Below are 12703 nucleotides of genomic sequence, written 5' to 3' on the forward strand. Positions count from 1 at the left end.
CAGCTGTCAGATCAGTAAGAGGTGAAAGCAGGCAGAGAAGTCAATCCACATCAGATGTACAAGCTATTCACTGCTTCCGGATGCATCCACCTGGCTCTTTTAAGATCGCTGCGAAGCACGTCTCGAGACTGGAGGTAGCTGACTTTGTTTTCTTGAAGGAACATGGAGTATGATATAGTGTGTCTGTCCTTCAGAATCAGAATATTTCTAAAGCTCTTATATGAACAGAAGAAGCAGGCCAGAGTTGCAGGATGTATCCATGGTCTCTCTCACTCTGTCTTTCAATTCAATTGGCTTTATTAGCATTTAGAAACAAATGTTCATATTGCCAAATCAACGGTAGAGCCACAGAAACAGTATTCATACCATTACTATGGACATCGGTATACTATTAACGTTACCACATGTCTTTCTATGTCTCTCTCTCTCTCTCTTTCTGTCTCTCTCACTCTCTCTGTCTTTCTATGTCGTCTATGTGTGTGTCTTTCTATGTCTCTCTCTCTTTCTGTCTCTCTCACTCTCTCTGTCTTTCTATGTCTCTCTCTCTCTGTGTGTGGCTGACATTCCTGATGCTTGGTGAGCTGGTTATGGTCACTGCCTACCCAGATAAACACACACACACACACAGAAGGATCGAGCTACAGTCTCGCCTCATCTTTCTCAGACTAACATTGGGACACACACACACACTCCCTCCCTCTCTCTCTCCGTAGGGGAGGCAACACCACCCTCTCCCAGCCTTCCATGGTCAAACTAGGTCCTGCTCCCCAGTGGCACTAACCCTGCTTCCCACCCTCCTCTCCTCCTCCCTCCCTATTTCCTCCCCTACTCCATCATCCCCTCCCTCTCCCCCACGCTCCTCTCTCCCCTCGGGGTAAAATATCCAGGGCAGACCATCCCAGGAGCAGTGGCTGTACCTCCCAGAACCACCCACACCCCCCCTGTAAGTCCTCATCCCCACCCCCCGAAGAGCACACTTCCCTGCAGAGCTTCTCCACACACCTGGGCCCCCGCCGCCAGGCTCCAACCAGAGAAACAACATGGCCTATTTCCATGTCTGCTATATGATGTGTGCTGCCCAGCGCTAGGGTAGGCTAATAAGGCTATAAATAGTGATGGCTACATATAACCAGCTGTGCTAGCGACTGCTTAGCCTATGGATTGCTAGGCACAGCGCTGCAGTCGCGGTCTGTCCTTGCTGAAGTCTAGAGGCACACTTCTTCATCGTTAGGAAGATGCGGGTGGCGAAGCAGGCCTTTTCTCTTCTCCACAAGTCACAGTGAGGACGGGTCACAACCACAACCACCTCCAAGCAGGAGGGAAAAGCTAGTCCCACACACACACACACACACACTCACTCACTCACGCAACATCAAATATAATCCCGCACTTAAACTCTCCAAGTCCTAACATGCTTGCTGTTTCTACCACCCAAGTAAAGAGAGGTGTGCGTGTGGTAATGGATCCCATGTGTAAGAAGCAGGCTTTGTTTCTCTGAGGAGAATATTAGCTCCTCGTCTCCATCAACAGCTGCTGAAACAACACCTTGCCTGGGGACGGTTCACGCAAAGGTAACCTGCGCACACACACACACACACAGAGAGTCTGGCTCAGTGTGTGTGTGTGTGTGTGTGTTGCTGCCATCCCCATGTATCTGGATTGTAAAGTGTGTGTGTGTGTGTGCGCATGTTTGTATAGCCATAAAAGTGAAATGAAACAACGTAAACCTTTGCGGTTTTGACAGCTAAGGGTTGTGTGCGAGTGCAAATCGTTACCTTTCACATAATACACTTTACAGAACTGTGAAGAGAGCTCATTTTAGTGAGAAATCCTCACAACCTACATGAACATGAAAGAAAGCCTTCACAGACCTGTCAGTCATGGGTGGGGGCTTGTGGCTGAACCACAAATATGATGATTCATTTAACCAACAGATATGTTATCATGGTGTTGAGGTAGACTTGTGAGGCTTGCAGGGAAGAGAGAGAAACAGTACAAAAGCAGTCTTTCTCTGAATAGAGCTGCTGAAATGGGGCTTTGATGTGAGCCTGCGGTGTGTGTGTGTGTGTATGTGTCTGCGTACGTGGCACGAGGAGGTAGGTCCGTAACTTTAAACAATCCAACCAGCGACCCACGTCACAAAAAAGTCAATCGAGTCACGCCAAAACCGCCGTATCGTCCCCTAATCGAAAAACCGCTAGCCCCTGTCGCTAACCTTTGTCGCTAGCCCCTGTCGCTAGCCCCTGTTGCTAGGCTCTGTCGCTAGCCCCTGTTGCTAGGCTCTGTCGCTAGCCCCTGTCGCTAGGCTCTGTCGCTAGCCCTCACCCGGCCCGCCAGCTCCTCCACTCTCCCGTCAAAAGCACTACTCAGTCAGCCCCACTTTAAACGCCCGTCAAACAGCCAGACCTCTCTCTCAGTGGAGAGAAAACCAGTAGGTTGAAGAGAAGTGAGCGCAGCATGTTAAATACAAGAGAAGGGGGGGGTACACTCAAGACCACTGCCCCCCTCCACAAACACAGAGCCCTTTTCACAAACAACAACAGAGTAATAGTTAGTTTTGAAAGAGCAGGTGCTAGTTATGTGGGGGGTCGGGGTGAAGGAATGAACCTCTACCAATCAGGCATCACACGCAGAGGGCCCAGGATAACAGTGGGCTATTTTCCCTGGTTTCGTGGGGCTGTGTCTACCCTGTTGTTATATTAGGACCTGTGTTTCACAAACAAACTAGTGGGGGGCTCTGAAGAAGGCGGGAACTGGGGGAGGGAGGTGGGGGGCACAAAGCAAGTGACAGTTACTGCAGCTGTGAATTCCAAGTGTTGTTTTGAACCCTGGTGAACAGGCCATCCTCTCCTCCTCCCTACCCCACTCCTGTCTCTCTTCCAAGGCTGCCTCTTTCTTTCAACGTGCCTTCTCTCTCACGGGCTGCTGGCGGGTGGTGGGGGGAGGGGGGGGGGGGTGGTGGTGGTTTCAACTTCTCCTCCTTCTCTCGCTCTGTGTGTATCCCACCTTTCATCTTTCCATCTCCCTCGTTTCCATTCTAGGCCTCTCCTCAAAGCTGTTAGCATCTTGCCATGCCGGGGTACGTGTGTGTGTGTGTCTGTGTGTGTCTGCGTGAATGAGGGGCTGCTCCTTCTATTTGACATCTTAATAGTTTATCCTTTGTAGCCATGTAAGGAATGTTAAATAACGGTCTGATGTGTAATTTGTCGCTCCACAAACATGCTCGCTCCGGGCCTACCCTGGGAGTTAATGCAACAGATTTGTCACGGGCGAGCCCAGGCGCAGACACACAAGAGAGGGAGAGAGAGAGAGAGAGAGAGAGAGAGAGAGAGAGAGAGAGAGAGAGAGAGAGAGAGAGAGAGAGAGTGAGAGAGAGAGGAGAGAGAGAGAGAGAGAGAGGAGGAGAGAGATGAGAGAGAGAGAGAGAGACGAGAGAGATGAGAGAGAGAGAGAGAGAGAGGCGGAAGAGAAAACACCTATTCAATCTGAATTTCAATCTCCATAGGGCTCTATGCAAATGAAGTGTGTCATTTCTCCCTCGTTCTCTCTCTCTCTCTTTCATTCCCTCACTCCCTCCCTGCCTCGGCGTGTTTAGCAGGAGCAGACAGGGAGCAGATGAAAACATCTCCCTCATTAGCAGCTCCTATGGCAGGCAACCAGTTTAGAGGAGAACGAAGGAGGAGAGCACCTAGGAACAAGGTGGGAAACAGTCCTCCATGATCAGGCCTCCTAAAGTAGGCTAAGCTGGCGCTAAATTTAAAACAAATGACCCAGCACAGAAGGGAGGAAGGAAGGCAATACCCACTTTCATCACCAGTGTCTTCTTTACTCCCATTCTCCCTCCCTCTTTTTTTTCTTTTTATATTTAAGACACAGACTAACGAAACCAGAGGAAATAGTCCACCGTTGTCCTGGGCCCTCCAATATCTTTTTTTTTTTGTTAACTTATTTTCCCCATTGCTCTCGTTTCTCATTGTATAACATTTCATATAAACCCGGTCCGCTGGCTTTAAGGGCTTTTTACAGGATTGATGGATGATCAAATATTAGAGGGGAAATCTCTGTGGCAGACATGCGTTCCGGACAAACAATGGGAGGCTCTTTAGTTAATAAAGGAGTTCTGCAACTGATTTTCTGTCTGACTGCATTCATGTCTGCATTTCTGTGTTCTTTTTTTTTTTTGCACTGGCAGAGGTCATGTTTGTCAGACGGTCTGTCATTCAGAGTCCATTTATGTCCTCATATAGGCTAGATAATGACTATCAATCATTGTGCATGATAGCAGAAGACTCATTAACTTGAGTAGATGATGGTAGCTACCTCGTAAACTTGAGATAGGGGATAAACCAAGGAACTTAAACAGTAATATACTAGTTCATCATAACTCCTTCCTTAACAAGGGCTGCCTGCAGTATATCTGCATCAGAAGAGGCACTACTAGCGCTGTTAACCGCCTTAGGATGCTAATGTGTGGCTAGCTGCTTGGGTAACAAGTCACTTTTACAAACACCACGATAACCAGCTACCCCACCGAACAGGGAGTCAGGTGGCTGAGCGGTTAGGGAAGCAGGCTAGTAATCTGAAGGTTGCCAGTTCGATTCCCGGCCGTGCCAAATGACGTTGTGTCCTTGGGCAAGGCACTTCACCCTACTTGCCTCGGGGGAATGTCCCTGTACTGACTAAGTCGCTCTGGATAAGAGCGTCTGCTAAATGACTAAATGTAATGTAAGAATAGCTAGCTCCAGCTCTTCAATGGCGCAGGTGGGCAGTATTTATACTGAGGAGTGAGTTTAACCTGTTCAACTCGGTTACACTAGTGCTAACGGTAGGATGCTAGCTAGACTGTCTCTCTCGACCGTTTTGTTTTCTAGCTTCCGGTAAAGAACCGGTGTTATGTCCCTACTGGTTTTCAATCTAACTGGTTTCTGTATGTGTTTACCTAACAGCATCAGTTGTTACCTGCCTCTTTCACCAGATTCGTCACACAATCACAAACATATTACTTGTGTCTTATCCATTATGTTTTTGCCTCAAGATCGAAACCAGCTCGACCAGAACTTGAATGATTAGCCTATATTGTTTTTAGATCTTTTATTTGTTGTAGGTGGCTGTGATGTGGTAGCCTGGTCCCAAACAGACCCTCTTACATTTCATTTGTACAGAGGGTCTGGGATCGCTCCATTGACAAGCGTTAACATCCTTGAAGGCGGGTACTCTGTTGAAGTTTAAAACTATTGGATCTGCCCAGAGCCACTCTGATCTGCCATAACAAATCGCTAGCGTTCGGCTTAGCCTTCACCACTACTACTGTAACGGAGCTAGCTGCCATAGCTGGAAAATAAAACTTTTCCCGAACCCTGTGGGGAGGAGGGCCACAACATCATGGCCACCAACAAAACTCAGCAAAGATTGTTCTTGCTCCGGCTTTAACTTTTGTATATTCGGCAGCGTTGCCACAACGGACCGAATGGCTTTGCTCGCATCTTTCTCCGCCGCCATTACTGAACTACAACTCAAACTAGCGCACAACATCAACGTCATCGTTCTCAGCCACTCCCTCTGTTCGCTGATTGGACCTACAAAAGTTTGATTTGAGAAAACCGATTTATATGCCGAATTCCCAGAGCTAGTACAGAAGCAAAATGAAAATTGAGCGGAGGTACGTAGGAGGGCAGAGCCAGACTAGTGATGTGGTGCTTACTTAGACAATTTTTTTTGCTGCATTACATCTGGGAAACAATTTGAAAATCAGCAGTAATTTGTTTGTGATTGTGTGACGATTCTGATGAAAGAGGCAGGCAACAACTGCTGCTGTTAGGTGAACACAATATACGGAAACCAGTTAGTTTGGAAACCAGTAGGGACATAAAACCGGCAAGGCGAAGCTAGCCTCGGGCTAGCTACCACTAGTGCTGCAAAGTTATTTCAGGCCCTGCTAGCCTGGGGCCAGCTGAGGCTTCATACCGCCTTTAACCTCACTACCTTGTATATTACTGATATTACAGCTGTCTGGAACATTCCCAGATACATTATTTCCATACCTGAGTGGCTGATTGCTTTGAAAAGCGTTAACTCACATAGTTAACGGTGAAACTAGATGGAGTCTGAGTGCTTTCTGAGAGCAGAATGTTCTTCTGTCAGAGTACTGACAGGCCCACATGCTCTTATTACTGTGGGTTATTGGGTATGGGTATAGCTCGGTAGTAGAGAATTTGACTGCAGGTTTGATTCCCCCACTGCGTGTCGCTTTGGATCAAAGCATCTGCTCAATGAGCAAATGAAATTAGCGTATCACTGATGCTAGTTGTTTCAAAGCAGCCTTTTCAGAGTGTGTTCATGTGTTGTTGTCTAGGCACAGAGGGACAAGTAGGGAGAGGAAATGGATCAGATCAAATCTAAATGTATTTGTATAGCCCTTTTTACAAGCAATGTCAGAGAGGGCTTCACATACGCCCATAGAACTGCCCCTCAACCAACCTAAACCCTCAAAACAAAATGGAAGAAAGCTTGGGAGGAGCTATTCAGTGAGGTATCCCCTCCTCCAGAGATGATTAGTGAGAGAGAGGTGCAGAGCAAAGGCTAAACATAGTCATACAGCAGGGAAGTGTCAATGGGTGTTGAAACACCAAAATCCAGTGTTCATAATAAACACTTATAATAAACACTTACTCACTACATAGCAATAGAGCATGCCAGTTTGTGTATGTGTGTAAGAGAGAGAGAGTGACAGTGGTAAGGCCAAGGACAGCCCTCTCCACGCAGTGGTTCGGTTGAACTATCTTAATGCGAGCGTATCCAGACATGTTTGGGGCTGCAGGCCCGCTAAGCCTCTCCAACTACGCTGGCTGTGATTCTTCTTCAATAGAAAAGTTAGACACTAAACGGAACACAAACAAAAATGTTGCGTGGTTACGACTGCACTACCACAGGACACGCACAAGCACACACACTCCAAAGCTGGTAAGAATCCCTATTGTGGGTTGGCATCAACCACCCACCTCTACTCCTGTCAGTGTGAGATAACCACACACACACACGCACATACAGCTGGTTAACCTATGACCTAGCTGGACCTAACCGCGAGCACCAAGCCTCCTGTTGTCCTACAGGAAGGCACAGCTAACCTGTTCATCATCATCATCATCACGAATGACAATAGACGGCCAGCCATGACAGAAAGTGGAGGGTGGGGGGGGGGGTGGGGGCGGGCGTGGATGAGGAGTGGTGGATGAGGGGTGTGTGTGTGTGTGGGCTGTCTGGCAGCACGCCTGGCACAGCGTGTCCATGCTTATGTAGGGCCGAGGATGGCGTTGCCAAGCTACCCTGGACAGAGCCAAGCATGACCGGACACCGCTGCTGGAGACCCAGCTCCTGGCACACCAAGTGTGTGTGTGATGTGATGTGCGTCTGCGTGCATACGTGAGTGTGTGTGTGTGTGGGCTCGCTGAGATGGCGGCAATGAAGGGATGAGCTGGCACGGTCTAGCTGTATACATTTCCTGTCTCCCTGTTTGTTTGACTGCAGAGTTTGTCAGCGGCTCTGCTAATGCTGTGCACATTAACCAGGACAGTCACAGTACACTGTGTACTTTAGGGACTCAACCTAAATGTACAGCTCAGTGGTTAGAACATTTGTCTGCAGATCGAGAGACCACAGGTTCAAATCTCCCTCTCTGCGTTGCTTTGGACAAAAGCTAAATGAACAAAACATGTTATTACTAAGTAAACGGAGACCCTAGTTAATGATGAGATCCCAGATTCTAGACACCGTGCAGTGTCATGAAATGAAGGATTCTGATTGGGCGATGCTTACCTGCGTTGCCCTCCAGCAGTCTCTTCTTCTTCTGCTGTCTCTCGCGCTTCTCTCTCTCCGCCTGCTCCTGGGCCGCACGAGCTCTCCTCTTCTTCTCCTCCGCCTCTCTCCTCCTCACGTTCTCTTTCAGGGCTTGCTGTGGGCGGAGGCAGGGGAAGAACGAGTGAAAAACATAGGAGGCGTGCAGGAAAATAATAAACATCCCGTGTACGTGTGTTTGTGTGTGTACGTGTGTGTGTGTGCTGCAGAAGTGAGATGAGGACATCTTCCACCGCAGCCATTAGTGGCTAATGAAGCTCTTCAGGTGACTCTCCAATCAACCTTTTTCATCACACACTTGCGCGCACACACAGAGGGGGGGGGGGGGGGGGGGTGGGGAGTGAATGAAAGAGCGAGAGAGAAAAATAAGTAAATTCATTTACATCCTCTGTAGTGCACATTGGTTTTGGGCTAGTAACTTTGCAGCCATTTTGTTCTTTGTATTCAATTCTGTTATCAAATTTAGAGGACATCCTGGACTGGTAAACATGTGAAAACCTTTACTTCCTCCCCGGGTCTCTTGAGCACACAGAGGGAGTGTTGGTGTGAGAATGAAGTTAAATCTCATTAGTGAGGATCTCTGTTTTGTAGTCGGATCTCTGTTTTTGCTCCGGAATCTTGGGGTCCATCTGGAGAATGTGTAGGAGAGGAAACCACCCGAGATGGCAACAGTACATACATCCTTCACTCACTCATTTTTTTCACATATTTTTTTTCACGTTAAAGTAAAGAAGTAAAGTAGTATGGGCTCTGACAGATACGTAAGTAAAAAGTAACCATTACCACTACCTGTTCAATATTTTTTCAACGTTTCAAAAATATGTTTTTTTTTTTACTTTATATATATAAAAAAAACTATGAAAAGTATTGTTTTACCTTTAGAAAAGTATTTGTAAAACTTTTGTGGAAAATATTTTGTAAACATTTAAAAACTTTAAATGAAAAACTTTGAACACAAAAGGTCTCGTTTTTCCTCCCTGTCTTGATCTCCCCCTCGCCCTCCCCGTCTATCTCTCCTTTTCTTCCTTTGTGACAGGGAAATAGTAGGTAACAAGAAGCTGAATAAAAGTGAAGGATAGGAGTAAAAATTGAGGTGCGTGCACCCCCCCATCCCCCTCTCTCTCACACACACCCTCGAGCGACACTGAGGCCCAGATACGTTTTCATCGATCAGAAGAAAACTAAATGTGTGGTCTTGTGTGGTGGCGCATCATTGTATTTGTGACATGTTTACCGTCGGACAGGAAGGGAGATGATTGAGAACCAGTCTCCCGATGGACTGATTATCAAGTTCTCTCCCCCTCCCTGCCTCTCTCTCCTCCCCATACGCCTCCCCCACTCTCCCCCCGTACACCTCCGACCTCCCTGTGTCTCTACTCCCCCGTCAGTCTGTGTTTCTGTCTAGCTGCCAGTCTGCTTGTCTCTCCTCTTCCTCTCTGTGGCAGATGCAGCCATAGGAGCTCCACACGTGCTCGACAACTAAAGCCCAGGTGCAGTCTCAGAGAGAGTGCAGAGACACCTGTGGGTCCCAGACTGGAGAGGAAGTCTGAAAACATGAGAGGCGGGGCTGCGAGGCGGGGCTGCGAGGCGGGGCTGCGAGGCGGGGCTGCGAGGCGGGGCTGCGAGGCGGGGCTGCGAGGCAGGGCTGCGAGGCAGAGCTGAGGGTAGGGTTTGGTTCAGAAGACACTTCTTAATATCAATCACTTAGATCCACACTATACTCCACAGCATTCCAGATAATCGACTTTGTTCATTGCTGGTAGCAACTTTGGAATTGCAAATTACAATGTTCATAATGGAAGCCACCACTCTGCTGAATTACAGACAGCTGGGAGGGAGGGGTGGAGGGGTGAAGAGGGAGACAGGGAGAAGGAGAGGAGGGCTCACACACTTTTCAATAAAGAGGACTAAACGATTGCAGGTTGCAACTCGACAGAAGTGATGGATGTCTGATGTGAAATTAGACAGAACTCTCACAGGACTACCTCTACCTTCTCTCTCTCCCTCCCTCACCCTCTTTCTCTGACTCTCTGCTCCTCCGTTTTTCCCCTCAGCCTCTCTCTCTCCCCCTCTGTCTCTCGCTTTCCTCCCCACTGCCTCTCTCTCTCTGAGGGGTGCAGTCTCATTAAGAAGTCAAGCTTGATTTCCAAACCTACGTTTGAACTTAATGACATCACAAAGCTCATGCTAATGTGTAGCCCAGTCTCTGTGGTCCAGCTGATGTACTTAGCTGCTCCAGCATGCTTCTATAGAAGCTGGAAACACAGCATCTCAAAAAGGCCGTTTTTTTCTCTCCCTTTTTTCAAACTCTTGCTTGACTCGTCGTGTTTACAGACTGGATGGAGCGAGGCAGTAAACAGGATGATTTCCATGCCGGGTGTCATGGACCTGTGGCAGTGTGTGTGCTGTGAGTCCACAGGTTGACAACGTGAAGAAGCATGAGAGACTGAGGGACAACAAGGAAGTTGAACTAGGTCAAATCTAACAGGCCGTTTAGAGGGGACACGTTGGAGGAAATAAGCTGTCAGAGAGAGAGAGAGAGAGAGAGAGAGAGGTAGAGATAGAGAGACGAGGTAGGTGTGAGAGAGACTGAACGAGAGGGAGGAATAGACAGCGAGCGCGTGAGAGAATGATAGATGGAGAAAGGAAGCCCCCCCAGTGCTCCAGGTCTCTCCCCCCCCCCCAGTGCTCCAGGTCTCTCCCCCCCCCCCAGTGCTCCAGGTCTCTCCCCCCCCCCAGTGCTCCAGGTCTCCTCCCCCCCCCCCCCCCCCCAGTGCTCCAGGTCTCTCCCCCCCCCCCAGTGCTCCAGGTCTCTCCCCCCCCCCCCAGTGCTCCAGGTCTCCTCCCCCCCCCCCCCCCAGTGCTCCAGGTCTCTCCCCCCCCCCCAGTGCTCCAGGTCTCTCCCCCCCCCCCAGTGCTCCAGGTCTCCTCCCCCCCCCCCCCCCAGTGCTCCAGGTCTCTCCCCCCCCCCCAGTGCTCCAGGTCTCTCCCCCCCCCCCCAGTGCTCCAGGTCTCCTCCCCCCCCCAGTGCTCCAGGTCTCTCCCCCCCCCCAGTGCTCTAGGTCTCTCCCCCCCCCCAGTGCTCCAGGTCTCTCCCCCCCCCCCAGTGCTCCAGGTCTCCTCCCCCCCCCCCCCCCAGTGCTCCAGGTCTCTCCCCCCCCCCCAGTGCTCCAGGTCTCTCCCCCCCCCCCAGTGCTCCAGGTCTCTCCCCCCCCCCCCCCCCCCAGTGCTCCAGGTCTCTCCCCCCCCCCCAGTGCTCCAGGTCTCTCCCCCCCCCCCAGTGCTCCAGGTCTCTCCCCCCCCCCCCAGTGCTCCAGGTCTCTCCCCCCCCCCCAGTGCTCCAGGTCTCCCCCCCCCAGTGCTCCAGGTCTCTCCCCCCCCCCAGTGCTCCAGGTCTCTCCCCCCCCCCCAGTGCTCCAGGTCTCCTCCCCCCCCCCCCCCCCCCCCCAGTGCTCCAGGTCTCTCCCCCCCCCCAGTGCTCCAGGTCTCCTCCCCCCCCCCCCCCAGTGCTCCAGGTCTCTCCCCCCCCCCCAGTGCTCCAGGTCTCCTCCCCCCCCCCCCCCCAGTGCTCCAGGTCTCTCCCCCCCCCAGTGCTCCAGGTCTCCTCCCCCCCCCCCAGTGCTCCAGGTCTCTCCCCCCCCCCCAGTGCTCCAGGTCTCCTCCCCCCCCCCCCCCCAGTGCTCCAGGTCTCCCTCTCCTCCACCTCTGCATGTCCACCATTAGACACGCTTGATTGGGTTTCTGTCAGATCTTCAGCCTCGCCTCGGGTCTCCTTCCTACGGGTGAGTGAGCAGACCATGTGTACTGTATGTGTGTGTGTACTGTACGTGCATGTGTAGTGTGTGTTTACTGTATGGTTGTGTGTGCGTGTTTACACTGTGTGTGTGGACTGTACTGTATATGTGTGTGTGTCTGTATTTCAAAGAGGGAGCAAAGCAACCCTTCTTAAAAATCGTCCGTATGTGTGGAAGCGTGCCGATTGGCTGAGTTCAGGAGGGGGCTGAGGGGTGGGGGTCGAGGGGTGGGGGCTGAGGGCTGAGGGGAGCAAGCCCCCGTTAACATCTGGATGTGTGTGTGTGTGTGCGCGCTGACGCAAGAGTGCTTGGCTGAGAAGCCCAGATTTAAACACTCGTTAACAGTTCTGGCCTTGGCCTCTCTCTCTGAGGGTTGAGTATGCTTGTGTGTGTGTGTTTATGTGTGTGTGCCCTCTGACTAAGCCTTGAGGTATAAATCAGCAGCTATGTTTGGTCTGGACCACATCAGTGCTACCTCAGCAACACTGGCCTTGACCCTGACTGGTGCAGTCTGGGTAGGGTAGTCTGGGAGGGTGGGATCTGGGGAAATGAGTTTAGACTGATATTTTTCATCCGATTGGGGAAATTCTTATTGTTGTCTGCTGTCTGTATTGCACATGCCAGACAGAGAGAGAGAGCGATGGATGAAAAGAGGTGTGAAAACTCTTTATTCCCACATCAGTTCTATCAGCAACAAAGTAGAGTTTAATATACAGTTTTACAGCAGCCCTGACCCTATTAAAAGCAGTGTCTGTTTCTCTCTCCCTGCTTGACGGGTTTCAGAGAAAACAAAGTCTCATTGCTGAACCCGTCTACATGCCTGTCTGTCGACCAACCGAAACGTTTGCATGCCGATCTGTCGCTTCCCATCTCCCTGTCTGTATGCCTGTCTGTCTACCCACCTGTTTGTATGCCTACCTGCTTGTCTGTCTACCTGCCTATTTTCTACGTGGCTGAAGGTCCAGTAATAACAGTCTTCAGTCTCTGCAGTGTGAGTGATAGACGTGACCCTCATGCAGCTACAATGTAATGACCGTGTTTTCGGCTCCATCAAACCC

General features: G+C 50.4%; 1 protein-coding gene across 1 annotated transcript in view; it reads right to left on the reverse strand.

The window, feature by feature from the left end:
• Positions 1-6334: 6334 nt before the first annotated feature.
• Positions 6335-12703, reverse strand: part of LOC134007848 (protein diaphanous homolog 3-like) — a 93268-nt gene continuing 86899 nt past the window's right edge. The window contains 2 exon segments of the mRNA XM_062447564.1: positions 6335-6348; positions 7813-7948. Of these exon segments, the coding sequence (XP_062303548.1) occupies positions 6335-6348; positions 7813-7948 (150 nt within the window).

This window comes from Osmerus eperlanus, chromosome 21 (genome assembly GCF_963692335.1).
Source record: "Osmerus eperlanus chromosome 21, fOsmEpe2.1, whole genome shotgun sequence".
Lineage (NCBI taxonomy): Eukaryota > Metazoa > Chordata > Actinopteri > Osmeriformes > Osmeridae > Osmerus > Osmerus eperlanus.